The sequence below is a fragment of the Choloepus didactylus genome, chromosome 7 (assembly GCF_015220235.1).
Source record: "Choloepus didactylus isolate mChoDid1 chromosome 7, mChoDid1.pri, whole genome shotgun sequence".
NCBI classification, from domain to species: Eukaryota; Metazoa; Chordata; class Mammalia; order Pilosa; family Megalonychidae; genus Choloepus; species Choloepus didactylus.
This window is the reverse complement of record NC_051313.1, coordinates 33,051,853-33,079,849: the sequence shown is the minus strand read 5'-3', so window position 1 is coordinate 33,079,849 and position 27,997 is coordinate 33,051,853. Positions and strand designations below refer to the sequence as shown.

Genomic DNA, 27,997 nt, shown 5'->3' with positions numbered 1-27,997 from the left:
AGTTAAGTAATTGTGACTACTGTTTACTCAGTTCTCTTTTAGTTTCTCAACAGGCTTGATTACTCTGATGTTCCTGGAGTAACATGATATTCTTTTCCTAAAGTCAGCAAAACCATATTCAGTTTATCCAAGCTGAGCCAACAGCTGATTCCCAAGAACAACAATACTCATTGGCCAAAACTAACTCTGTAGAAAATATTTATTTCTCACCCACACATCTACCCTCTCAACCCTAAATTTGTGTCAGAGTTGGATTTTGCTTCATAAGGTGATCTTCAACGGTGAGTACTCAAAGAGTAGACTTAAACATTCTTTCAAGTCTCAGTCTTCCATCAATATAATAAATAGATTTAGTTTTTTCTCCCTAATTTCCTTTTCCCCTCCCTTTTCTTCAGGACTTCAATGAAAAAATAAAAGGGAACTACAAGACATCCTTTCTCTCTGTGCAATCTCTTACTCCTGTATTCATCAAGGAAATGCACAGTATATATGACTAGCCAATGCTGAGCTCCTGCATGAGTTCACCCCACTTTTCCCCCCTTGCTTCTGTGACACAACAGTTTATATAATTCTCTCTCTCCTGAGTCTATGAAAGACTGGCAGGTTGAGTGACTGAACATAATAAATAACAAAGAAGAAATGCTATTCAGAATGTTTGGCTGACATTCTTTACCTTTTCCTGAATATTATGAATTTTTGGAATCTGTGCTGTCTTTTGGGGTGTGTGTGGGCAGTATTATAGAATGTTAGGAAGTGCATGAATAGTAAGTTACATTTTCGTCTTTGTCTTTCTCATCAACTCTGTTTCCTACTTATGGACTTCTCCTCCATTTGCCTGTTATGCATTGCAAATTCTCCCTCACTACCCTCCCAAAACTGAGTTCTCCAAGGTGCTTCTTGGAAAATTTGTGATGCCAATGTCTAAAAGGCTCTCCATCTACCATCACCATTCTTTGTGATTTGTCAGCCAGGATATTATACCACCCAATTCTCCATAGTTCATGCTCCCTGGACTTCAACTTGTAATGAAGAAAGTAAATTCTACTCCTATAGCTGGTAGGCCCATATGTCTCTTAACTGGGGCTCAAGTAACACTCCATAAAGGAAAAGCCTATTCTGGGGGTTGAGATAAAATTTGTATTGAAATTAGGACAGTACTTTATCACTACTTTGGTTCTCATTTTTTAGTGTGAATGGCAGAGTTTCCTCTGTTGCTAAAATGAAGATTTCCAGATCCCACTCTCCAGAAATACTGATTCTGCTGGTCTCTTCTAGGGCCCAAAGCACGAGAAACCGAGGTGATTTTAATACAAGTGGTTTTCCACTTTTACTCTGCAAAACCCAAATCTCTGATTTCCCTCTATTGATTAGGTGAGTTAGGATGTTGTAAAGGAATTAAATGTTGTTTTTGAGAAAAAATTTAGACAAAATTATATTTGCAGCTTTTTGACAATTCATTTTCTTGGTGTGCACAGAAATTTTAAAAAATAACTAACTAAATTAGAGGGTGATTGGTTCTAAATCTAATGTTACTAGAACTTCTAAGATACCCTCATCTTTAACATTTCAAGAATAGATATCTCAGGCAGAACTAATAAAGAAATGTTTGGCTGGTCTGATTTTGGGGCAGATGTATCTTTAGCTGTTTGTTTTCTATTTTTATTTCCCTTTCTCATTTAGATTTATATTAGATTCCTGATAAAAATTTCTACTGTAAATTATTATAATAATTATCATATAATATATTACATTTACGTAAGGGAAACATATACAAAGTAAATTGTTATTACCATACAGAGAATTTCCCACAGTTCATTTGAAACAGCATAACAGATCCCATAGCCTTAGAAGTTTCCTTCAGAGACAGCAGATTATTCATGTTCTAGAGAAAAATCAGAAATGAAAAGTACATTCATGAATGAATCATTATTTCTATTGTTTACAATGTAAACAATAAAAGTATGAAATACTAAGATGCTCCATAGTAAAGTGATTAAAAGAATGGGCTCTGTGGCCAGACTGCTGGCATCAAATCTTGCTTCTGTGCTGTGCAAGCTTGAGCAATTTGCATAACCTTTCTGTACCTTACTTTCTTCATCTTCATGTTCAGAATCATGATAACATGTCTGTCCCTCAAGGGATTTTCAGGCAAGCTGTTTAACCTCTTATTATCTCAGGTTTTTTCACTTTTATTTTTTTGTTGTTGTTAAGAAATATTAGTTTTATTTAACCAGTTTTCACAGCTGAATATTTAATTCTATAAAAACTTAACATACTGTGCAGTTTATATATAGTTCAAACTACAGAACAAAAAAGTAGGTCCCACAGGTGTAAAACTACTGTACCAATCAATCCAAGGTCGAGGCAGATTTACATTTATACAGCTCTCTGCATGGCCAGGGAGCTGGTCAGTTCTAGGTATAAAACTTCAAAACTGTACAAAAATAAGGTTTTAATTTTATTTCATTCTTCATACAGTCAATATGATTGCAAGCTCAGAAGTCTAAATAATACCAGGCACCTGGAGTCAGAAATCAGTCACCACTCCTGGAAGGAATGCATAATGTCTACTTACACAGGGCACTCTTGGACACCATTTGTTTTCAGGATATTGTGTAGACATGAAAGCACAAAGAACACTAGATGTCTATTAGAAGGTAGTTTGCCAAAAGAATTTTAACTTATTAAGCAAAATATATTCTAAGTGAACCTAAAAATTACACTTTCTAAACATAAAAATACATCTTTTTTGGTTTAATACAATCATAACTGCACACAGAAAACCAAAACTGTATAGAAAGTTGTATTTCTCATCTTTAAAACAGTGATAATAACAAAACTACTTGTTGGGATGCTGTGAAAATTAAAAGATTAGTATACACACACATACCCACATGAATATGTACATAAATTTGCAAGGTATTCATTGTGGTAAATGAGTTGATATATATAAGACATTTAAACTACTAAGAACTTGAAAATAATTTCATCTATTTTTATTTGTAGGTGAACAATTATGGATGACACAGACACATATTTATTGAGATTTAAAGGCTATTATTTTGAACGTTCTTTAGTTGATACTGACCTACTAGAAAATCTAGAAGACTTTGAAATTAGAGATGATGATGTCTTCATAATCACATATCCAAAATCTGGTAAGTTTGAGGAATGGGCCACCTGTTATCAGTCTCCATTCTGGTTTATTAACACACATATACAATGTGCCTTTTTCTAAATATCAATAATAGTCCAGCCTACGTTTAAGCAACCATTTAGGATCAGAAAAAATTGCATGAAACTGAAATCTCTAAGATAAGACCAATGCATATATTGTCACTTTGATGGCAAATAGGAAGAAATCAAATATTGAGTCAAGAACAGATACTTGGTTGTTGATTTGGACTGAAGATGGGAGAGTAACTATTTGGAAACCCAGCAGGGTTCTTGCTGGAGCATATCTGGATCCTGGTGGACCATAGGAAACACTGAAAGACCTTTTTTCATGGTTCCTCCTACTTCAGCAGAGGGTGAAACTTGGAAGGTTCGTTTTAATATTTACAGTGGCTGATATAGACCAAGAAGTAAAACTGGAGTTAGTGAACTCTCACATGCAATTTTATGCTTATTTATGGTGTGGCTGTCCAAGAACACCATGAACAAGTGGGTCATACATGTTTTGGCCAAGAGAGTAAAGAAGGACATGTTATGAATATATTACTTTGAGAACTTCATGTCCTGCTTTGTCCTTCATCTTTGGAATGCTTGAATATATTATAGAGCTTGAAGGGCACTGTGAGGAAGTTGGTCTGTCTCATTGTAAATCTGGAACTCAAGATTCTGATCGTCAAGATCTGAGGAGAGTCCGAGATTGTGTCCTACATGCAAGCTAGCAAGTTAGCCTGCTACAGTTTCATAGTTGTCAGATGACATGAGACTCCTGGATCAGAGAAAAGGACTTTATTACTCATGGCACAGTACTCAGCATGGGCTTCATGTTTACATGGGTTTCCTTTGGAGAACTGTCTTCCGCCACTGATTGTCATCTCCATGGATCCCCAACACTTTGAAACTTCCTCTTGTGTTATTTTTGGTGGATAGAAAACTTAGTTTGGTGCTAGAGTGTGACCACAACCCTGATAATTGGAGCCATATCCAAGGTCATTATTTATTATACAGAGATAAAGAACTGATTAAGGTTCTTGATGTTTTTAAACAAACTTTCCAACTCCAGCTCTGATAGACTGGCTAAAGTCCATGCTCCCAAGCAAGAATAAGACTTGGTGATGAGAGAACAATGCAAAGTGAGCATCTTTATGTGGTCACTCACATGGCATGGGCATAAAAGGGCTCAATAGTTACCAGCAAAATTTCAAGGTGCCTTTTGAGATCCTGGGCCAAGATCTGAGTGGGTGATGGGTACTTGTGATGGTCCAGAGAGGATAGGATACCTAGAAACTTTCACTGTTACCAACATGAAGCCTGTGATTCCTTGGTATCTTTTAAATAAGGCCAAACCTTAACACCATTATATTTGATCACATCTAAGTTCATTTACATGGAAATGGAATTATTCAAAACATTGACATGGATTTCCCAAATCCCTTCATAGCTAATGTCCAGGGTTGACTGGACAAGAAACCAAGAATCAATAAGAATACTGCCATTTTTGTTCTCCCTTGTCCTCCTAATGTTTGTTCTCCCCTTTCCCCTAATGTGTAATGGGAAGTCAAAGGCTACCACTGGGCATTTGGTATTAAAAAATTTTCATAACAGAGAAACTGAAAATGTTGGGAAGCCAGTGGAGGGGGAGAAATTGAACACACTTTCATATGGTTTCAAAGAGGCATCTGGGCCTTGAGCTGTATTTCTAAAAGGTATATTTCTGAGAATAGAGACTAAGGCAGGAGTAACAGAGATAACCACAGAAGTTAAGGGAAGTACAAAGAGGCCTTAACATGGAGTACAGGAAACACAGAGAAGGAGCTGAAGAATTAATCTGGATCACCACTCTCATGGAATCAGAACAACCACAACTCTTCAAAGTGAAAAAGGAACTAATAATCCTTGATTTAATCTTTACTCAGTTTAATGTAAAATAGAAACAAAAAAACAAAAAACCTGGACAAATTCATGGGCATACTTAGAGAGGTTAAAAAGAAAAGAAAAAAAAAAAAAGCTCCAAATGATTTTAAGGTGGAAGGCATTATTGTTGAAATTTTTAGAAATTAACTAAAAGTTGAAAACAAGATTATTTTTCTTTACAGGTACCATCTGGACTCAGCAGATATTAAGCCTGATTTATTTTGAGGGACATCGTAACAAATCTGAGAATGTGGAGACACTTACCAGAGCCCCCTTCATAGAGTACAATGTTCGCAGAGTGGACTTTAGCAAGAGAGCATCCCCTCGCATCTTCTGTTCCCACATCCCATATTATTTAGCACCAAAAGGTCTCAAGAACAAAAAAGCTAAAGTATGTCATAGAAATAATTTTTTTGCCTCATTTTCATCTCTTGTTCTTGGCCCCACTGATCTAAAGTCTTTCAAATGTGGTGATTTTTATGTCTTTATGATATGATCTACATATACATGTTTTTTATGTGATAAATGTGTATACATGAAATATACATATATGGAATTATAATTATATACATATATTGGGCCACCATATATATTGTTTTGCAATTTAATTATAGCATATAGCAAAAAAATCTTTCACATGAAACTCGATTCTTCTTAATGATTTAGTGGCATTTTTGGCATGGCTGTACAATATTTAACACATACTGATGGAAAGGTAGGTTTCAGCAAATACATATATTATATTGTAATAAATATTCTTATATGTGTTTGCACTTTATACTTTTGGTGAAATGTTTCCCTAAAAGTGGAGTTTTCAGGTGAAAGTGTCCAAATATTTTAAATGTTGGCAGACGTTACCTGTTTGCCTTCTATAGTGTATTAATGTATTTCATCAATAACATAAAGGAGTGCTTCTTTCCTCACAGGCTCACCAATGATTGGAATTATCAATCTTTAATAATGTGCTTGGTTTAAAAAATCTCATTCTTGAAAGATTTACATCTCTTGATCTTAATAAAATTGAGTATCTTTTTGTGTATTTCTAGGCCTATAAATATCTTTTATGTTCTTTGCTTGTTTTTCTTTAGTTTATCTTTTATTTACTTTGTAAAAGCATAAGTGTGGGACAAATATTTTCCCAATTAATGACTTACCTTTAAAAATTCTGAAAGCTTTTAATATTATGCAACCAATCTGTTATCGTTCCTTCTTGGCTTCTGGCTCTGCTGACTTGCTAAGAAAAGACTTCCCCACTAGAAAGATTATGCAAATACTCTCTAGATTTCCTCTAGTTAATTTTATGCTTTTATTTTTTACATTTAATTATAAATTATATCAATAGTACGTGTGATGTGAGGTACGAATATCACACTATATTTTCCCAAAGGGCTAGCCAATTGACCTAACGTAATTTATTAAAGCATTCCACTCTTTCCCCATTATTCTGAAGACTACATTTTGTTATACTAAGTTTTCCAGTCTCTCCTTTCTGATTCTGCACTTTTACTGCAAAAAATTTGATAGGACAGTTTAATCTGGGCCAGTTCTTCACTGTTTTAAATTTTAATCATGTAAACCTTTTCCTATTTTCTAAGTCAAATCCTCCATTGGCTTTATTTCCTAATATGTTAATTCCTCAATCTGGTAGTTATAAAATGATACTTCAAACTGGTTCTAATTTGCATTTCCCTAATTAGTAATGATATTAAGCAGTTTTTTCCTGTATTTATTGGCCAAAATTATTTCTTCTTCTGTGAAATAACTGTGACTTTTGGCCAACTTTCTATTAAGCTGCTCTTCTTTTTTTTATTGATTTGTTTCATACATATATGTGTTTCTTCTCTCACATTTTATTGCTTTTTGTAACTTTCTTTATGATATATTTTGATGAGCAGCATTCTTAATTTTAATGTAGTCAAATTGAGAAATTTTTATTTTAAATAATTTTTTCTTGTTTAAGAAATTCTTCCCTGATCCAAGAAGGGAAATACACTATACAATATATTTTTATATGCCAAAGTCTTGCTGTGATATTTCAATCCTTAATCCTTAAATATGATGTGCAATAGACATCCTTTTTCATTGTTTACATATATATAACCAATTGCCCAAACACTGTCTGTTGAATAGTTTCCCCTCTCCTCACCGATATCCAATGCCATCTTGACTATAAATTGAATATCACAAAATGCTCATGAGGGGTAAATTGATACAGCTTCTATGGAAGGTAATTTGCAATATTTATCAACTTTACAAATAAATAATTTCACTTCTAGGAATTTATCCTACATGCTAGCACACAGGTGAAATGTCATGTGAATAAAGTCATGATTACAATGCTGTTTGTAATAGCAAAATATTGATAACCACCTAAATTTCTATGGATAGTAGACAGGGTAAATAAATTTTATTTACATATGGTAATATTATTCAGGTGTTAAAAAATCTGGAAGGATAACCAAGAAACTGTTAAAACTACTTGTTTATTCTCCCTGCAGATTGTTTACGTCTACAGAAACCCTAAGGACGTTTTGATCTCATATTATTATTTTACAAATTTGGTGGTTTCATTACAAGCTACAGAGAATGTAGAACAGTTCATGAAACGATTTCTAGATGGAAAAGGTAACTATGAATTTATTTACCGAGCAACATGCTTATGAGATAATGTTACCATTTAGCCAAATTCTCAAGCTTCGGGAACACATTTTAAGGAGATGGAAAACAGATGAGTAGTTATTCTTGTACATCAGTTTATTCTGCCACTCAATGATCCTTCCATCCTCGCCAGAACAACTTTAGGGGTTGTCAAGCTTGCAAAGGCATATTGTTCAGGAAATATTTTGACCGGACTATAAGAGAATCATAAATATTCTAGCCATTCAGACTAGCTAGATCCATAGCTCTATAAGTTCTAGAATAGTTTGTGTTGCTGGTGGGTACAGTTTGGGTGCCCTTTTATGGACCTGTGGTAGACCTTATATGGCAACTGGGGAATTTCTCATTTCACCACCAAAGAGGAGAGATGGGTGCAAGATGCTTGTGGAGTGTGGACCTGGGGCTCTCACTCATTTACATCCTTTTGTTGATAGCTATACTATCCATAGATTTTAGAATAGAGACTAGGAGGAGAAGTAGAGCATGTTTTCAGGTGGAGGAAGTAGGAGAAGGAAAGCTCTTACCCTAAAGAATCTTCAAAATTTGATCTATGCTTTTCTTATTTCTTTACTGCCACTTTCCTACATACATAGTGTAATTTTCACAGGCATATTACTGTAAAAATTTGGAAATTGTTTTCCAAGGCACTAATCATTTAAAAAGATATGGATGTCCAATAGTGAAGGCTTTATTTCTCCCTTCTGAGGCATCCAAAACAGAAAAGAAAGACTATCATTTATTGCGCAATAAATACAACATCTTTACCTCATCACGTACTAATTTTTCTCACAGTGGTAGGAAGCCTTTGGTTTGATCACATCAGAGGTTGGTATGAGCACAAACATGACTTCAATATTCTGTTCATGAAATATGAAGATATGAAGAAGGTAAGATGAGAAGGTTATTTTTTTAAAAATAATTATTTCCTTAAAATCTTTTCTTCTCTTGGTTGCTGTGAACCATATTCTCATTCTGGTCATCTTTACACTTAATGACTACTTCTCAGGCTTTTTTCTGGGCTTCTAATTTCCTGCCCGTCTCTTAATTACCGGTCTTTCTCAGGACTCTCCTCCAGGCCTTTTCTCACTACATACAGTCTCCTTTTATGATTTTTTTCTCATGGAGCTTCCTATAGCAATAGAGGCAAACCCAAATGTCCAGAGCAGCCAGGCATAAAGACAGACTGTGGAGCCCTGGGGTGAGAGGCCACTACTAAGAAATGGCTCATTCTTGCCATAGGTGAATTTCTGCCCTGTGATGTAAGTTCCTTCTATTTTTAACAGAAACTTGAAATGTAGATTTCATGTGAAAACAATAAATGTTTAAATATTGGTATTCAGATCAAAGGTATCTTAAAACATTGAGTAAACCAGACAAAACACATTTTAAGTTCATTATTCTGTGATCTCTGATTTGCAGGTTGATTCACTCATACATTATTAATTCATTCATTTATTTTAAAATGTTGAATGCCTACTATGTGGCAGGCACTGAATCACTAGAAAAAGAGTATTAGACTCTTTTCCCTACAGTTCATAATTGAACAAGGAAGACAAGTATTGATCAAGCATGTATATGTAATTCAAAACTGTGGTAAGTGTTCCTAAGAAAAGTGCAGGTATGATGTCACTGTATGTAACAAGAGGATTGGATATAGTCAGTGGTGATGGGGGGCATTTTCCAGAAGAAGTAACACGGGACCTGCAAAGCTAGATAAATATGAGTTAACAAAGGCAAGAGAGATAGAGGAGGATTCCAAAGAAAGGAGACAATGTGCAAATCCCCTGAAGCAGGAATTTTCCTTCTTTGAGAAACTGAAGGAAGTTTACCTTACAGTAGTGAAAAGTGAAGCTGGGAGGTGTGTAGGAGCCAGATTGTGCATAGTCTATGGGCTGTAGTTAATGATAGTGATATTTTTAAAATCCTGAAAGCTGCAAGGAGCCCTTTAGGAGTTATAGCAATATAAGAAGGATAACAATATAATAGAATTAATATTTTGAGTATCATTCCTATTAATGGGTTGAAAAGTGATGATAGTTAATATAGGCAGACTAGTTAGAGATCAGTGTGTTAATTCAGTGAAAAACAATCATGCCTTGGATTAGAATGGTATCATTGGGATTTGAGAGAATGCAGAGTTTTAGGATATATTTAGGAAGTAAAAAAGGAAAGAGATTATATTTAGGAAAAACAAGGAAGAGAGAGCATCCAGGATACATCCCAGATTTTTGGTTGATATATCAATATTTGGTTGATGGTGCCACACATGAAATTGTTTAGGGAAGACTAAAGAAGGTTCAGGTTAGACAGAGAAAAAGTTCTAAGGTTGGTTTTAACATGTGGAGTTCATGGTGACTTAGAAACATCTCAATGGATATATTGAGGAATAAGTGGAAAATATGGGTTTAAAGTTCAAAGAAGAGGTCTGGACTGAAAATATTTATTTGGGCATCATCACTGTGTAGTACATAATTGAAACCATGAATATGGATAAAATAGAGGGGGTTGGAATTAAGGATAGATTGAGAAGTAAAGAGGAAATGGAATAAACTGCTCAGAGGTTTGAACAGCAAAGTTTGGGTAGAGAGGGATGGGTCCTGATGGAAACAGAAGAGGAGCAATCAGAGATGTAGAAACAAATGGGCAGTATTGGGACACAGAAGCTAAAACAGTGTCAAGGAAGATGGAATGGACAATATCTCTAAAGCTGCTGAGAAATCAAGTAAAAATGAGTGTTCAAAATGCTCACTGAATTTAATGACATGAAGTAGTTTGACACATGGTAAGCCAGATTACAGCGAATTGGGGAATAAATTGGTATATCCCAAATTTACGTCATCAACCCAGATACTTGATCTGAGATTCAGACGCATACATCTAACTGCCTTCTGAGTACCTAATCTTTTGTCTAACATTGGGACTTCAAACAAGCCATGTCCAAAATAGAATTCATCACTTTCTCCACAGAAGCTGCTTCTCTTCCTATGAATTGTCCAGTATTTAAGAGGCTAAGTCAGAAACTGAGCTTCATCTTTGATGACTCCTCATCCTTAACAGCTCTGTTCAGTCACTCAATCAATGAGTCATTACCACTTCCACCTCTGAAACCTTGTGGAAAACATAAATTTGTCTCAATTCATATTACCCCTTCCCTAGGCCAGCTCGCTGTTATCTCTTGCTAAGTTTCTACAGCAGACTGCCTAATCAGTCTACCTGCCTCCAATCTCACCTCATTTCCATTTATTCCTTATGCTTCAACCTGAAGAATTCATCTCAAAATGCAAGTCTGATTCTGTCTCTATTTTTATATTTGAATTCCTCCATAATAATTTTTGAGCTCACACAAAAGCATTAATGACCATTAGAATTTACTGAAAATTTGGACAAAGATACCACAGAGTAAATTAAACAAAACCCCAACATTTGTCTGCTCCACATTTTCTATCATCTATGTCACTTTTCTCCTATATCTACCAAATAGCTCACAGTTTATTTTTTTCAGAGATATTACATTTTATTTTATTTATTTTTTCTTTTTTTAATAATTCAATTTTATTGAGATATATTCACATATCATGCAGTCATACAAAACGTACAATCAATTGTTCACAGTACCATTATATAGTTGTGTTCATCACCAAAATTAATTTTTGAACATTTTCATTACCACACACATAAAACCAATAAGAATAAAAATTAAAGTGAAAAAGAAAAATTAAAGTAAAAAAGAACACTGGGTGCTTTTTTTTTTTTTTTGCTCCCGTTTTTCATTCATCCATCCATACACTGGACAAATGGGAGTGTGATCCACATGGCTTTCCCAATCACATTGTCACCCCACATAAGCTACATTGTTATACAACCATCTTTAATATTCAAGGGTTCTGGGTTGTAATTTGATAGTCTCAGGTATTTACTCCTAGCTATTCCAAGTCATTAGAACCTAAAAAAGGTTATCCATATTGTGCATAAGAGTGCCCACCAGAGTGACCTCTTGGCTCCTTTTGGAATCTCTTTGCCACTGAGGCTTATTTCATTTCCTTTCACATCCCCCTTTTGGTCAAGAAGATGTTCTCCATCCCGTGATGCTGGGTCTAGATTCCTCCCCGGGAGTCATATTCCACGTTGCCAGGGGGATTCACTCCCCTGGGTGTCAGAACCCACATAGAGGGGAGGGCAGTGATTTCACCTGCCAAGTTGGCTTAGCTAGAGAGAGAGGACCACATCTGAGCAACAAAGAGGCATTCAGGAGGAGACACATAGGTCCAATTATAAGCAGGCCTACCCTTTCCTTTGCAGTAACTGTCTTCCCAAGGGCAAGTCCCGTGATTGAGGGCTCAGCCGATCAAGCCACCAGTCCCCAATGCCTGCGAACACATCAGCAACTATTGAGGTGGGGAATCCCAATACCCCTGCATTCTCCCCCAGCAGAGTTCACATTAGTGGCAGCATATAGTAGTTCTCTTTTTATGCCTGGCTTATTTTGCTCAGTATTATGTCTTCAAGGTTCACTTAAGTTGTCATATGTTTCACAACATTGTTCCTTCTTACTGCTGCATAGTATTCCATTGTGTGTCTATACCACATTTTATTCATCCACTCATCTGTTGAAGGACATTTGGGTTGTCTCCGTCTCTTGGCAGTTGTGAATAATGTTGCTATGAACATGGTGTGCAGATATCTGTTCATGTCACTGCTTTCAGATCTTCCGGGTATATACCAAAAAGTGCAATTGCTGAATCGAACGTAACTCTATATCCAGTTTTCTAAGGAACTGCCAGACTGACTTCCAGAATGGCTGAACCATTACACAGTCCCACCAACAATGAATAAGAGTTCCAGTTTCTCCACATCCTCTCCAGCATTTGTAGTTTCCTGTTTGTTTAATGGCAGTCATTCTACTCGGTGTGAGATGGTATCTCGTTGTGGTATTAATTTACATCTCTCTAATAGCTAGTGAAGCTGAACATTTTTTCATGTGTTTCTTGGCCATTTGTATTTCCCCTTCAGAGAACTGTCTCTTCATATCTTTTGCCCATTTTATAATTGGGCTGTCTGTACTATTGTCACTGAGTTGTAGGATTTCTTTATATATGCAAGATATCAGTCTTTTGTCCGATACATGGTTTCCAAAATTTTTTCCCATTGAGTTGTCTGCCTCTTCATCTTTTTGACAAATTCCTCTGAGGAACAGAAGCTTCTAAGTTTGAGTAGTTCCCATTTATCTATTTTTTCCTTTGTTGCTTGTGCTTTGGGTGTAAGGTCTAGGAAGTGACCTCCTAATACAAAGTCTTGAAGATGTCTCCCTACATTATCCTCTAGGAGTTTGATGGTACTGTCTATTATATTGAAGTCTTTGATTCACTTTGAGGTAATTTTTGTGTAGGGGGTGAGGTAGGGGTCCTCTTTCATTCTTTTGGATATGGATATCCAACTCTCCCAGTCCCATTTGTTGTTATGACCCAGTTCAGTGGTTTTGGGGGCCTTATCAAAGATCAGTCAGCCATAGATCTGGGAGTCTATCTCCGAATTCTCAATTCAATTCCATTAATTAATATGTCTGTCTTTGTGCCAGTACCATGCTGTTTTGACTACTGTGGCTTTATAATAAGCTTCAAAGTCAGGGAGTGTAAGTCTTCCCCCTTCGTTTTTCTTTTTTAGAGTGTTTTTAGCAATTCGAGGCATCTTCCCTTTCCAAATAAATTTGATAACTAGCTTTCCCAAGTCTGCAAAGTAGGTTGTTGGAATTTTGATTGGGATTGCATTGAATCTGTAGATGAGTTTGGGTAGAATTGACATCTTAATGACATTTAGCCTTCCTGTCCATGAAGATGGAATATTTTTCCATCTTTTAAGGTCCCCTTCTATTTCTTTTAGTGGAGTTAGGTAGTTTTCTTTGCATAGGTCTTTTACATCTTTGGTTAAGTTTATTCCTAGGTACTTGATTTTTTAGTTGCTATTGAAAATGGTATCTTTTTCTTGAGTGTCTCTTCACTTGATTCATTTCTAGCATAAAGAAACATTACTGACTTATTTGTATTACTCTTCTATCCCGCTACTTTGCTAAATTTGTTTATTAGCTCCAGTAGCTGTATCATTGATTTCTCAGGGTTTTCTAGATATAAGATCATATCATCTGCAAATAATGACAGTTTTACTTCTTCCTTTCCAATTTGGATGCCTTTTATTTCTTTGTCTTTCTGATTGCCATGGCTAGCACTTCTAGCACAATGTTGAATAACAGCGGTGACAGCAGGCATCCTAGTCTCATTCCTGATCTTAGAGGGAAGGCTTTCAGTCTCTCACCATTGAGTATTATGCTGGCTGTGGGTTTTTCATATATGCTCTTTATCATACTTAGGAAGTTTCCTTCAATTCCTACCTTTTGAAGTGTTTTTATCAAAAAAGGGATGTTGGATTTTGTCGAGTGCTTTTTTCAGAATCTATTGAGATGATCATTTGATTTTTCTCTTTTGATTTGTTAATGTGTTGTAATACATTGATTGATTTTCTTATATTGAACCATCCTTGTTTGCCTGGAATGAACCCCACTTGGTCATGGTGTATGATTTTTTTAGTGCATCTTTGGATTTAATTTGCAAGTATTTTGTTGAGAATTTTTACATCTGTATTCATTAGGGAGATTGGCCTGTAGTTTTCCTTTTTTGTGGCATCTTTGCCTGGTTTTGGTATGAGATTGATATTAGCGTCATAAAATGTATTAGGTAGTGTTCCATTTTCTTCAGTGTTTTGAAAAGGTTTAAGTAAGATTGGTGTCAGTTCTTTTTAGAAAGTTTGGTAGCATTGCCCTGTGAAGCCATCTGGCCCTAGGCATTTATTTGTGGGAAGTTTTTTGATGACTCATTGGATGTCTTTGCTTGTGATTGGTTGGTTGAGGTCTTCTGTTTCTTCTCTGGCCTGTCTACGTTGCTCATATGTTTCCAGGAAATTGTCCATTTCCTCTACATTATCCAGTTTGTTGGCATACAGTTGTTCATAGTATCCTCTTATAATTTTTTAAATTTCTTCGGGATCCACAGTAATGTCACCTTCCTCATTCATTATTTTGTTTATATGGGTCTTCTTTTTTTTTGATTTTGTCAGTCTAGCTAGGGGCTTGTCAACCTTGTTGATCTTCTCAAAGAACCAACTCTTGGTATTATTTATCCTATCTTTTTTTTGTTCTCTCTGTCATTTATGTCTGCTTTAATTCTTGTTATTTCTTTTCTTCTACTTGGTTTAGGATTAGTTTGCTGTACATTTTCTAGCTTCTTCAGTTGCTCTATTAGTTCTGTGATTTTAGCTCTTTCTTCCTTTTTGATGTATGTGTTTAGTGTTATAAACTTCCCCCTCAGTACTGCTTTTGCTGCATCCCATAGGTTTTGATATGTTAGGTTCTCATTTTCATTCGTTTCTATATATTTAGCAATTTCTCTTGCTATTTCTTCTTTAACCCACTGATTGTTTAGGAGTGTGTTGTTTAACCTCCAGGTATTTGTGAATTTTCTAAGTATTTGAAGGTTATTGACTTCTAATTGTATTCCATGGTGGTCAGAGAATGTTCTTTTGAATAATTTGAATTTTTTAAAATTTATTGAGGCTTGTTTTATGTCCCAGCATATGGTCTATTCTGGACAAAGTTCCATGAGCACTAGAGAAGAATGTGTATCCTGGTGATTTGGGGTGTAATGTTCTATATATGTCTGTTAAATCTAATTCATTTATCAGATTGTTTAGGTTTTCAATTTCCTTATTGGTCTTCTGTCTGGTTGATCTATCTATAGGAGAGAGTGATGTGTTGAAGTCTCCCACAATTATTGTGGAAACATCAATTGCTTCCTTTAGTTTTGCCAGTGTTTCTCTCATGTATTTTGTGGCACCTTGATTGGGTGCATAAACATTTATGATTGTTATTTCTTCTTGTTGAATTGCCCCTTTTATTAGTATGTAGTGGCCTTCTTTGTCTCACATAACATCCTTGCATTTAAAGTTTATTTTATCTGAGATTAATATTGCTACTCCTGCTTTCTTTTGGCTACTGCTTGCAAGAAATATTTTTTTCTATCCTTTCACTTTCAATTTCTTTGTGTCCTTGTGTCTAAGATGAGTCTTTTGTATGCAACATATTGATGGTTCATATTTTTTGATCCATTCTGCCAATCTATATCTTTTAATTGGGGAGTTTAATCCATTTACATTCAACATTATTACTGTGAAGACATTTCTTGAATCAGCCATCCTATCCTTTGGTTTATGCTTGTCGATATAGTTTTCCCTCTCTCTTTTATTGTCCTTTAATGAACCAATACTGAATCTCTTTAGTACTGAAACTTTCTCCATATCTCTCCCTTCTTTGTTTGTGTCTCTGTCAGTAGGGCTCCCTTTAGTATCTCAAGTAGGGTACGTCTTTTATTAGCAAAATCTCTCAGCACTTGTTTGTCTGTGAAAAATTTAAGCTCTCCCTCACATTTGAAGGAGAGCTTTGCTGGATAAAGAATTCTTGGTTGGAAATTTTTCTTTCTCAGAATTTTAAATATGTCATGCCACTGCCTTCTTGCCTCCATGGTGGCTGTTGAGTAGTCACTACTTAGTCTTTACTGTTTCCTTTGTATGTGGTGAATTGCTTTGCTGCTTTCGGAATTTGCTCCTTCTCTTCAGTATTTGACAGCCTGATAAGAATATGTCTCAGAGTGGGTTTATTTGGGTTTATTCTATTTGCAGTTTTCTGGGCATTTATGTTTCATGTATTTATGGTGTTTAGAAGATTTGGGAAGTTTTCCCCAACAATTTCTTTGAATACTCTTTCTAGACCCTTACCCTTCTCTTCCCCTTCTGGGACACCAATGAATCTTATATTTGGATGTTTTATATTATCTATCATATCCATGAGGTCGATTTTGATTTTTTCGATTTTTCCCCATTCTTTCTTTTGTTCTTTCATTTTCCATTTTGTCTACCTCAAGGTTGCTGATTCATTGTTCAGCTTCCACTAGTCTTGTACTTTGAGTATCCAGAATCTTTTTAATTTAGTCAACAGTTTCTTTTATTTCCATACGGTCATCTATTTTTTTATTTAGTCTTGCAATTTCTTCTTTATGCTCTTCTAGGGTCTTCTTCATGTCCTTTATATCCTGTGTCATGCTCTTGTTTGTCTTTAATTCTTTGATTAATTGCTCCAAGTACTGCATCTCCTCTGATCTCTTGATTTGGGTGTTTGGGTTTGGGTTATCCATATTGTCTTGTTTTATCATATGCTTTAAAATTTTCTGTTGTTTTTGGCCTCTTGGCATTTGCTTAACTTGATAGGGTTCTTTTAGGATATGCAGGCTAATTCAAAGACTAATCTCTAATTTGTCAGATCTACAGCTTGGTGGCATACACTTTCTCTAACTATCCAGCAGGTGGCATCCGCGAGTCACCTATTCCCCTTAAGCCAGTTCTCCCCAACTTTGTCTTTGTGGTGTGTGGGGATCTGATTCTTGTGGGGGTCCAATTGGTGAACCAAGTTTGCATGTGTAGTTGATGCTGTCTGCCCTGAATGTGGGGCGTGTGTCTGAGCAGTTAGGGAGGCAGGGAAGCTTTAATAATCAAACCTCCCAGGAGTTCCTGGAGATTTAAGGCTGTTGCAAGAGTCTAAACCTTCAGTTCAGTCCCGCCACAGATCATCTCTGCCACTGACCCACAAGTCCTTGGTATTAGCATATGGTCCCTGGGACTTCCGAGTGGGTCCCTCTTCCAAGCTGTGCCCTCCTAGGGCCTCTGCTGAGGGAAGGCCATACTATGTCACAAGTGTGCGCTGTCCCTCAAGGGAAGTTCTGGGCCACTGGGCCATGTCGGGATATTCCCAGTCTGCTGAAAGGATGGCTGAATGGGGGGTGTTAATTTCCCCCTTTTCACACAGCTCCACCTTCCCAGCTCTGGGACAATTAGCTATGGGTGCACAAAAAGCTATCGTCCACCCCCGATATTGTGGCATGTGTGCATGTTGCTGGAAACACTTCCCATCACACTAGGCTTTTTGGCGCAGCTCTGGGCTGTGGCGCTGACACCAGACAGGAGTGTTCCCAGCCCACTGGGAAGATGGCTCTAAGGGGCATGTTTTTTTCCCTTTTGGCTAACCTCTGCCTTCCTCAATCCAAGACAATTAGCAGTGGGTACGTGAAAGGCTATCGTCTACACCAGATATTGAGGTGTACCCACAGGTTGTGGAGACGTCATTCCTGCCGTGCTTCTCTGTGTGGTTCTCGCTGCCATAACCGCAGCTGCTTTTGGGTTTTTAAAAAAGAACTAGTCTGACTCCAAACACCAACCCACGGTTTCCCTGCACTGCAGCATGGCTGCCGGATATTCAGCAGGCTTACTCATTCATTTCAGAACGCAGACTCTGGGTTTCACCAAGTGCACGGTCCCTGTGAATTTAGCAGATCTTTTCCGCTGGTGCATCGCTGAAACTGGTGTTCTGAATCACTGTGGCTTTTATCTAGTATTTTTCATGGAGGTGTTTTTTTGTCCTGACTCTCCTAACTGCCATCTTCTGGAAGTCCCCCACTTTACTTATTTTGATCTAGATTTTTCTCTAGTCATTCAAAGAAATTTTTTTCTTACAATGCAATAGGAAGAGTCTTTTAAAAAACTTTTTCAAAGAAGATAGACTCTTGGGGTCAATTCAAGTTTTTCAGTTTTTCAAGCTCTTTCTAAAGATCCCAGGTTTCAGAAGCAAATAGGCATCCATCAGTGTTACAATAAATTTGAGGATCTTCCTGTCAAACTGTCAGCTCCTTGCTCACTGTGCCAAACTGCTTGTCAGAAATAAAGACACATTTACCACCTCCAGGGGAGGGAATCTCCAGAATGGAGGTTTGCAAAGATCTTAACAATGCCTGTCATGAGGAACAGCATCCTAGTGCCCAAACCCACTCCATGGTTTGCAGGTATTGGAGTCACCAGCAAAAGCAGAACTCCCACAGGCACTGGATAGTAAAACTTTCACTCATATAGAGAAGAGACTGAACAAGTTCAGGGTCACCAGTGGGCGTTGGTCCTCCATGGCCAGAGGGTCTCAATTCAGAGAGACAGATGGTCTATGCACACAGTGGGCTTGTGTTATAGTGGAGTGAGGCTGCTCCCTCCCTGCAGGACCAGATGTACCAACAGGGATGAGCTGGTTGCCTTAAAGTAGACATACATTACCAGACTGTCTCCGGTGAATGCTTACATATGTTTGGGTCAAAATGGGAAAGAATGCCGGCAGTCCACTATCTGCTAGGCATTACCACAAGGCACTCCTGAAAAGGGGGTCAGCCCATATTTATCATCTCATCCTAGAAGCCAGGCTAACACAGTCCTGAGCACCGGGTTTGTTCATGGGTGAAAGGGAGAGATGGCAGCTTGCTCTAAGACCATCTCCTTCTAACTGCCCTTGTCTGCTACTCTATTTGAAAATCTTGGTAACTATGCCTGTGTTCTAGTTTGCTGATGCTGCTGGAATGCAAAACACCAGAGATGGATTGGCTTTTATAAAAGGGGGCTTATTTGGTTACACAGTTACAGTCTTAAGGCTATAAAGTGTCCAAGGTAACACATCAGCAATCGGGTACCTTCACTGGAGGATGGCCAATGGTGTGCAGAAAACCTCTGTTAGCTGGGAAGGCACGTGGCTGGCGTCTGCTCCAAAGCTCTGGTTTCAAAATGGCTTTCTCCCAGGACATTCCTCTCTAGGATGCAGTTCCTCAAAAATGTCACTCTTAGTTGCACTTGGGATATTTGTCCTCTCTCAGCTTCCCCGGAGCAAGAGTCTGCTTTCAATGGCCGTCTTCAAACTGCAGCTCCTGTGTTTTCTTCAAAGTGTCCCTCTTGGCTGTAGCAAGCCCACTCCTTCTGTCTGATCTTATATAGTGCGCCAGTAATTTAATTCAGACTCACCCAATGGGAGGGCCAACATCTCCATGGAAATTATCCAATCAGAGTCATCACCCACAGTTGGGTGGGGCACATCTCCATGGAAACACTCGAAGAATTACCATCTAATTAACGCTGATAGTCTGCCCACACAAGATTACATCAAAGATAATGGCATTCGGGGGGACATAATACATTCAAACTGGCACAGCCTGATACTGTTATATAACTGGTTCTCCAATGGTAACCTCATCAAAAACACCTAAAGCACATAAAGTGTATCTCAGAAGACTGCACATTTCCTACTGACTTGGAAGTGATGGACCATAGGACTATGGCTGTTAATTTCTACTGTCTTGTCCCAAGTGTCCAGCAATAGGTAGTTGGAGTGAAAGTAAAATGCTGATTTTCTTCTATGTTTGTGAGTTTACCTTAAGTATAATAGGAAACTGCCATTTAATTCCAATGATTTGGGATGGGACTCCGAAAACACTGCTTTTATCTATTCAATTTAAAGACGGGCCCATCCTAAGATACAGTAATTCATGTGTAGGTATATCTAAAAAATGCATGCATACATGCATCAGGAGATGTGTACAAGAATGCTTACATTATCATTGTACATAATGGCCTACAACTTGAAACTGTCATTTCTGAACTGTGATAGAATTGGGAAATAAACTATGGTATATTCATACATTGGAATACAACAATAAAATGAAAAAAATTACCAATATATGCAACAACATTGATAAATCTCACAATCATATTATCGATCAACAGAATCTAGATACAAAAAAAAATACATTGTGTTTTTCCACTCATATGAAGTTTTAACACAGAACTAAGTCATAATGTTGAGGGATTCATACTAGGTGGAAAAACTATAAATAAAAGCAAGGAAATAATTATCATAAAAGTCAAAGTTAGTGTTTATCTTTTGGGGGAAGTAAAAGGTTTATGATTAAACCAGGATGTGTATTTGAGGGTGGTTTGGAATACTGACATTATTCAATTTGTTGACATGCATGTTAGAGTAATGAATGTCACTTTATAATAATTAATTGCATATTGTTAATGAATTTTCTGCACATGTGTTTTACAATATAAAAATTTTTTAAATATTCAATTTATCTTAGAAATGAGAAGCTATTTGGTGCCACATCTTTGGGGAAAGCCTAATATAATGAGAAATTTAATCTTTCCCCTCCTATGATCTCTTCCTTCTTATATTGGAATTGGGTGAAGCTTTCAGTGAAGAAATTTGTGAATTCCCATATTCCTTGGTGGAATAGCCTTTGGAGACTGAAGTAATAGGGTAGGAAAGGGGAGAGGGACTTGTCTTGCAGGAAGAGTTTATTATTTTGTGGAATATGCTCAGAATTATGGACAGTGGTAGGTGATAGTAATGGGAAATGGCTTAAATGCTAAAGAACCATCCTAAGTGGAGAAGTATAGAGAGACATAGAAAATAGTCTCACGAGTCATCATACAAACAGGAATGCTTTTTAGAGGAAGCTCACCTTTGTTTTGTCTTTCCATGATGTATTATTATGGATTTTTTCCTTCTGTTCCTATTTATCTGAACTGAATCTGCTACTCAAATGATTAACCAGGGTCTTAATTTCTATTCATGAACTGGGACTCATTTCAAATCTGCTTTGTTATTTTGTATGGTTTTTAGGCTTTTTTTCCAAAAATGTATTTTTGGCTTTTATTGCATTGGTCATAATAGCATAATTATTTTTAGATTATTTCTGCTCATTCTAGTGTCTGTAGTATCTTTGATTCAGTTTCTGTTGTCTTTATTTCTGCTGGTTTTTGGCCACATTGTCTTGTCTCTTCATGTTCTTGGCTATCTTGATTATGTGCTAGTCATTGTACAGAAGAGTTATTTGTAAAAGTAATTTGATAACTATGGTCCTATTATTTTACTCACTCTCTCATATTCGTCCACTGTCACCATCAAGGATGAAAACTAAGATACTCAGCAAACTTAGCAAGGCTGTTTCCCTCTGTCCCCAGCCTGCATCTCCAACTCTTTTTCCTGTGGGTGTCCAGTTCTCAATGAATATGGAAGGCATTTCAAGTTTCTGTAATTTGGGACTCACTTTTACATGTAGAAAGGCATTCTCATGCTTTTCCAGGGATATTTCTTCCTCTCAAAAGTTGTTCGAATCATTCCGAGGTAAAATTAATCTCTCTTCCTATGAGCTATCATTGTGCATTGTGTTTCTGTGTCAGATTTTCCCGTTGTATTTCAATTACTTCCTTTACTCTTTCTCTCATTAAATTGTGAACTCTTAGCAAGCACATATAGTATTTTATTGTTCTCTTTAACTTCCTCTATACCCAGCACAGTCTCTGAAACTTGGAATTTATTTCAAAAATGTTGGTTGAATGAATGAATGAATGTAATGGGCTGATCTTATGAAATCAAACAATAGGAAGCTCTATCAAGACTGACAACCAAAGCATTCATTTTCAAAGAAGGAATAGGGACGTAATATATCCTTGTCAACCCTTTAGACTTAGAATGAGCCCAAACACTACTGGTTTTTCAAAATGTGGTAAAAATGTTAGGCTGTGGTGTTGCTCAACATTGCCTGAGACTGAAATCTGTGGGATCAGTCGAATTTGGGTATTCAGCATTACGTGTCAGAAGAAAATTGTTTCTTGCATGATTGAATACCTAAGGAGTAACTTTATATATGACTCATACTTGAGTAAAGAAGAAATTGCTTTCTTAGATCCTACACCTGATGGAAAACTGTTTGCAACACAGTACTGTGGCACTGGTCAGTTTCCGGTGTATAATTTTATTTAATGGACAGAATAACACCTAAAACAAATTCTCGCCTACAGTACTAGAAGAGAATGGATCTACTGAAGAGAATGGACTGATTGGTGACTTTAACCAGGAACTAGGGCCATTTTTATTGCAATGAACTCAGGACTGGCAACAACCGTAAGGTTGTTCCATTTTCACAGAATTGGTAACAGTGCTTATTATTGTTTTGTTTTGTAAAGATGATATTTTATTATGTTTTACAGAAATTTATGATTAATGTATTTCATCTATAGTTTCAGACATGTTTGCATGCAGCAGATAATTGTTCATAGTGGACTGAAAACTAATGCAAGGACTATGGTTTCAGTGATAAATACATTTTGAAGTTCTTAATATGGAAACATAACAGTGTGGTTTGGTACCATATTTTTTATATTGATCTTCTGATACCAGTTATAGGTTTAAAGATTGTATTTTCATAGAGTGAAAACCAATGTTTTTGAGTTATTATTCAAGGGAGGGGTGCAACATTAGGTGTTCAGAAAATTGAAACTAATTCTTAGAAAGACTGGTATACTTTGGAGGAACCTCCAAGGAAAAGGAAAGCTCCAAATAAGCAGAAATAATTTGGAATATTGAGCTTTTTCTTCCATTTCTCTTTCCTATCCTTAGTGGTGGGAAAAAGTGGAAATGGATAAAGAATTGACTCTCCTTCTTGGAGAGGTATAATTACTAGAATTAGGAAGGGTATCCTGCAAAAGTCATTATTCTTTCATTTTGATTCCACTTTTTAAAATAAATGCCAACCTGGAACACTTACGCTGTTAACAAATCCCAAAGAGGTTTATGAAAACCTATGGAATAGTTGCAAGCTAAATATGGATGACTTGGTATCTCCTCTCTTATTCCTCAGAAATACTGCTTTGAGTATATGCCCTCATTACTGTACTTCACTTTGATACTTGTCTATCCTTCATAGTACCCTCTACTTTTAAAGGGTTTATATCTTGAAAAACTGCTGTGACCTTTTATGATCTGTATATAATGTAGAATAAAATAATAAAGTACTTGATAGCTTTTTCTAAGTGACAAATGTACTCACTAAAATAATGGTGTGAAAAAAAAATGTTAGGCTGTAACTTATGCATTCCTTGTAAGTGGAATGGATTCTCATATCCATGATTTCTTTCAGGATCTCAGAAGTTCTGTATTAAAACTCTGTAGTTTTCTTGAGAAAGAACTGAGTGAAGAGGTCTTGGATGTAGTTGTGAGACAGGCTACCTTTCAGAATATGAAGTCTGATCCACAAGCAAATTATGATGATATTCTAAAAGATGAAATTGGAACAAGAACAGATGATGGACATTTCCTGCGCAAAGGTGAGGCTTAGTGGCTTATAGCAGCAAAACTGCTGAGTCCCCTTGAGACCCTGGCACACAGTGTCTCCAACTGATACTGCCATCTGGGCCCTAGAGAGAGTCTATGCTTCTAACTGAACATGACCCTGAAGAGTATCTGCTTTCATACAGAGACTGACACTTGAGTCTGTCTAATAAATATTGCATTTGTTTCTTCAAGCCATGTCATTCTTTAAAATTTGTTAGCAAAGTCTTGTCTGAAGGCAATGGATATATGTGTCCAGGAGATCTCCAATTCTTATTTCCCTTTATTTCTCCTAGAACATTCTAGGAGGTAAACTTAATACTTCTTTTGGTGTGAGGGGGAGGGGATTGGATTATTGCCATTTCCTCAGATTTCTTCATCATCAAAATTACAGTGATACCTTATTTAACCCAATCTGCTATGGATTCAATTATTCAACAACATGCAATAAATTTCAATTGTGCAACTACTATATTCCAGTAGTTGTTAAGAATGAATATATTTTCCTGCTGATACCCCTTAAGTTCAAACAGTTCTTTGTATTTTACTTATTTTAATGTACACCATTCTAAAACACAATTTGTAATTATCTGTTTTATTTATATTTTATTCTCTAATTTATTCTTAACTTGGCATCATGATGATGATGGTTGATTTATACTTTATTATGTAAAGATATTACTGAAATTTCCCCAGATATTGATATTTTAAAAATTGTTTCTCCTTTTGTTCCATTTATCATCAGCTTTCACTTCTCATTGCTCAACTAGATCAAATTGTCCATAAGAGATTGCTATTTGCTCAACATGCCAATAACAATGTTTACAAAAGAAAATATGATAGCTGAAGATGCCAAATTACTAGTCTTCTAAAAAAAATGGCTTAAGGATGACTTCAAACATCTATAGGGTAAAGCTGCAACAATGGCAGCTCTGGGCACCCTCTGTAATCTTAATTCATTTCTTGAAAATGTTTGGGTCTTGTTTTTTTTCAATTTCAGATGTGAAGAAATACATGCTTGTAGACTTGTGTTAAAGAATTATATGATGTGTGTAGTCTGCTTAATTTGGTGCTTGGCACATAGTAAAATATATTGAACAATTCTATTTGTATATTTTCGAGCTTTCTTCTCTAAAGAAAGATTATGATCGAATGGGAGTGGTTGGTGTAAGTCTAAGAGATAGAGAAGTAGACTACAGCTGTTTACTGTGTTACAGCTTTCCTAAGTTTGTTCCTTCCTCACCCTATAAGGAAAGGTGAGGTGTCAAACCCCATGGAAAAAAAACAGCTATTCAACTTGACTTGGAGAAGATATTAAAGTGGTTTGGGGTGGGGGGGGTGTGGGGTACATTGCCCTGATTGTGCTACTTCCTCACCTAGGTGCTGTTCATGTGTTTATCCCACCAGGTACTGTTGGAGACTGGAAATACCATTTGACTGTGGAGCAGAATGAAAGATTTGACAGGGTATTCCAGAGGAATATGAAAGATTTTCCCTTGAAGTTCACCTGGGATATAAATGAGGAGTAGCATTCTAATTACAGTCCAAAAGAATCATAAATAAAAATCTGGTATTCATACACAGCGAATCCTAAATTAAAACATGGACTATAGTTAATAGTACAATTATAAAAATGTGCTATCATCAGTTGTAACAAATGTTTCACACCAATGAAAGTTGTTATTAATAGGGTGGGATATGGGAATTCTATATTTTATGCATGATTATTCTGTAAACCCACAACTTCTCTAATAAAAAAAACAAAAGTAGAAACAAACCTGTTACCCAGAAGGCATATTTTAAGATACATATTAATTTGTGCCTATCATGAAATTGTTTATGATAAAAATTTATTGATAAATTAGAGTAAATTATGCTTCAGAGTAGTTGCCATAAATGTGATGAACTCTTTGGAATTTCAAAAATCAAAATCATTTGTGAGATAGTCTGTATTGATAACCTACATGATAATAAATAAAACAGAAAGTGTGCAGGATGAATTGTAAATATCTTGAGAGCATTTTCTGTAGTATGCATTTTTTTCTATATCTACAATTGAATTTAGGATCAGTTACACATTAAAAGCTCCTTTTATTCGGGTAGTCAAACTTTTGTTCTTTGGTTTCAAACAATGTGAATGTCAAAATTCAATAGTAACTGGAACAAATAGAGGACCAAATAGAAACTCATGCATTGTTGTAATAAATTACCAAATCACAAAATATTCCCTGAAGTTCAGTGGATAAAGGATGCATTATTTAATGGTTCACTCATGTAACTATTTCAATGAAAAAATAGTTCTATCCATAACACATCATTCACCAAAGTAATTACACATGTAATTCATAGTCAAATATTTAATAAAAAATCATTACAAATTAGAAAAAACACGGAAAAAATCTGTTTATAATTCCAGAATGGAAGGAGACTTCCAGGAGGATGGCAGAATGGGTAAGGCAGTCTGGCTTCTCCTCCATCAGAGTAACTAGAAAGGGGCAGAGGTCACTAGGAACCATGGTTCTGGGGTGTGACTGGCCATAGAGGGTTCCCCACAGTAAGTGCAGGGAACACCCGACAAAAATGGAGGAGAGATGGTGGCTAAAGGAAGGGGTGAGTTCATTCCTGACTGGACGGCTCCTCCCACCCCAGGCTGGCAGCAGCAAAACCGCTGCCCGGCAAGCAAGCGAGCAGCGGCTCTCCGCTCCCGTCCACCTACCTTGAAAGTTTGCTGGGGGGTGATTCTCCACAGCCAGATTGCTGGGAGTTCCCAGTGAGGGAACCCAGTGACTGCAATTGCTCTCGCCCCACGGAAGTGGGGGTGATTCAGCAGTGAGAAGCGAGGAAGGGAGAGGTGCCATATTGGCAACCAGGAGCCCCTCCCAGACCCCAGAGGCTCCAGGGTACAGGGCAGGCAGAGAAGCAGCAGACAGGGCCCACATGAAACCTGCCAGGTGCCAATGATCAGGATCTCTGCCAACCTGCTCAGGCCCATGTTGCAGCCCCAGGAATGGGATTCCCCAGTGCACACAGAGAACGGGTGCGCTGATCGGCTCTCCACCAGGCTTGGACTCCGCCCACTGCACAGGAGAAGTTGGAGAAGACGGGTTTCACAGCACCACGTGCTAGTAGATAGGGAAACAGCACTCCAGCGAGCTGTGCCTCAGGAGCACCACCTGCTGATAGACTTGGGAAACTGCACTCCAGCAGACCAAATCATATATACTCAATTAATTCTGCACTTCCCAAAATAACCTTATCAAGACAAGCAAATGCCCCCAAGCCAGCAGAAAATTACAAAGCACTTGAAGGAAATGGAAGATATGGACAAGCCAAGTGAACAAATTAAAAATCTAGAAGAGACACAAAATTTAGAGCAATTAATCAAAGATGTACTCACAAATATCAATATTGTGGCCAGGATATAAAGGACATGAAGACCCTAGAAGAGCATAAAGAAGAATTTGCAAGAATAAATTTTAAAAATAGCAGATATTATGGAAATAAAAGATACTGTTAAGTGTTCACTTCAGCAGCACATATACTAAAATTGGAACGATACAGAGAAGATTAGCATGGCCCCTGCGCAAGGATGACACGCAAATTCATGAAGCATTCCATATTCTTAGGGTGGAGACAGCACAAGCAGAGAGTGAGACCATTGAAATGCTAATGACCTCCACCTGAGGGGTCTGTTTTCTCTAGGAGGAAAGGGGTGGGGCCCTTTCCATTCAGAACCAGACCTCAGAGCCTGGGGGAACACAGCCATACCTCCTCACACCAGTCAAGAATTATAGGTTAACAGGTGTCACCTGCTGGGCAGAAAAGCACAGTGACCCGAGGCATCAAAGGGTGGAGCAATTTTCTAAGACACACCCGCAGGAAAACCAGATACTGAATATTTCTTCCCTCTGGGACCTGAGCCTGTTCTGGTCTGGGAAAACCTGATTTGGATAACCAAGGAAACCATGCCTAGACAACAGAAAATTACAACCTACACTAAGAAAAACAAAGTTATGGCCCAGTCAAAGGAACAAACGTACACTTCAACTGAGATACAGGAATTTAAACAACTAATGCTAAATCAATTCAAAAAGTTTAGAGAAGATATTGCAAAAGAGATAGAGGCTGTAAAGGAAGCACTGGGCATGTATACGGCAGAAATCAAAAGTTCAAAAAAGCAGC

At 37.0% G+C, this 27,997-nt stretch overlaps 1 protein-coding gene and 1 non-coding gene across 4 annotated transcripts; both read left to right on the top strand.

Annotated features, from left to right (window-relative positions):
• The first annotated feature begins 217 nt into the window (after nucleotides 1–217).
• LOC119540031 (amine sulfotransferase-like) lies at nucleotides 218–26,158 on the top strand. Of its 3 annotated transcripts, XM_037843999.1 has the most exons (8): nucleotides 244–281; nucleotides 1,189–1,298; nucleotides 3,007–3,158; nucleotides 5,268–5,476; nucleotides 7,584–7,710; nucleotides 8,536–8,630; nucleotides 23,625–23,811; nucleotides 25,223–26,158. In XM_037843999.1, the coding sequence occupies exons 3-8, from the start codon at nucleotides 3,017–3,019 to the stop codon at nucleotides 25,342–25,344; spliced, it is 882 nt and encodes a 293-aa protein (XP_037699927.1). In that variant the 5' UTR covers nucleotides 244–281; nucleotides 1,189–1,298; nucleotides 3,007–3,016; the 3' UTR covers nucleotides 25,345–26,158. The 3 variants fall into 3 exon arrangements, with proteins under 3 accessions (XP_037699928.1, XP_037699927.1, XP_037699929.1); XM_037844000.1 differs by lacking the exon at nucleotides 1,189–1,298 and having other exon boundaries at nucleotides 218–281; XM_037844001.1 differs by lacking the exons at nucleotides 244–281; nucleotides 1,189–1,298 and adding an exon at nucleotides 1,356–1,371.
• Nucleotides 26,159–27,332: 1,174 nt separating this feature from the next.
• Nucleotides 27,333–27,439, top strand: LOC119541046. Its single transcript, XR_005218177.1, has one exon. It is a non-coding gene; the product is annotated as a U6 spliceosomal RNA (small nuclear RNA).
• Nucleotides 27,440–27,997: the final 558 nt, after the last annotated feature.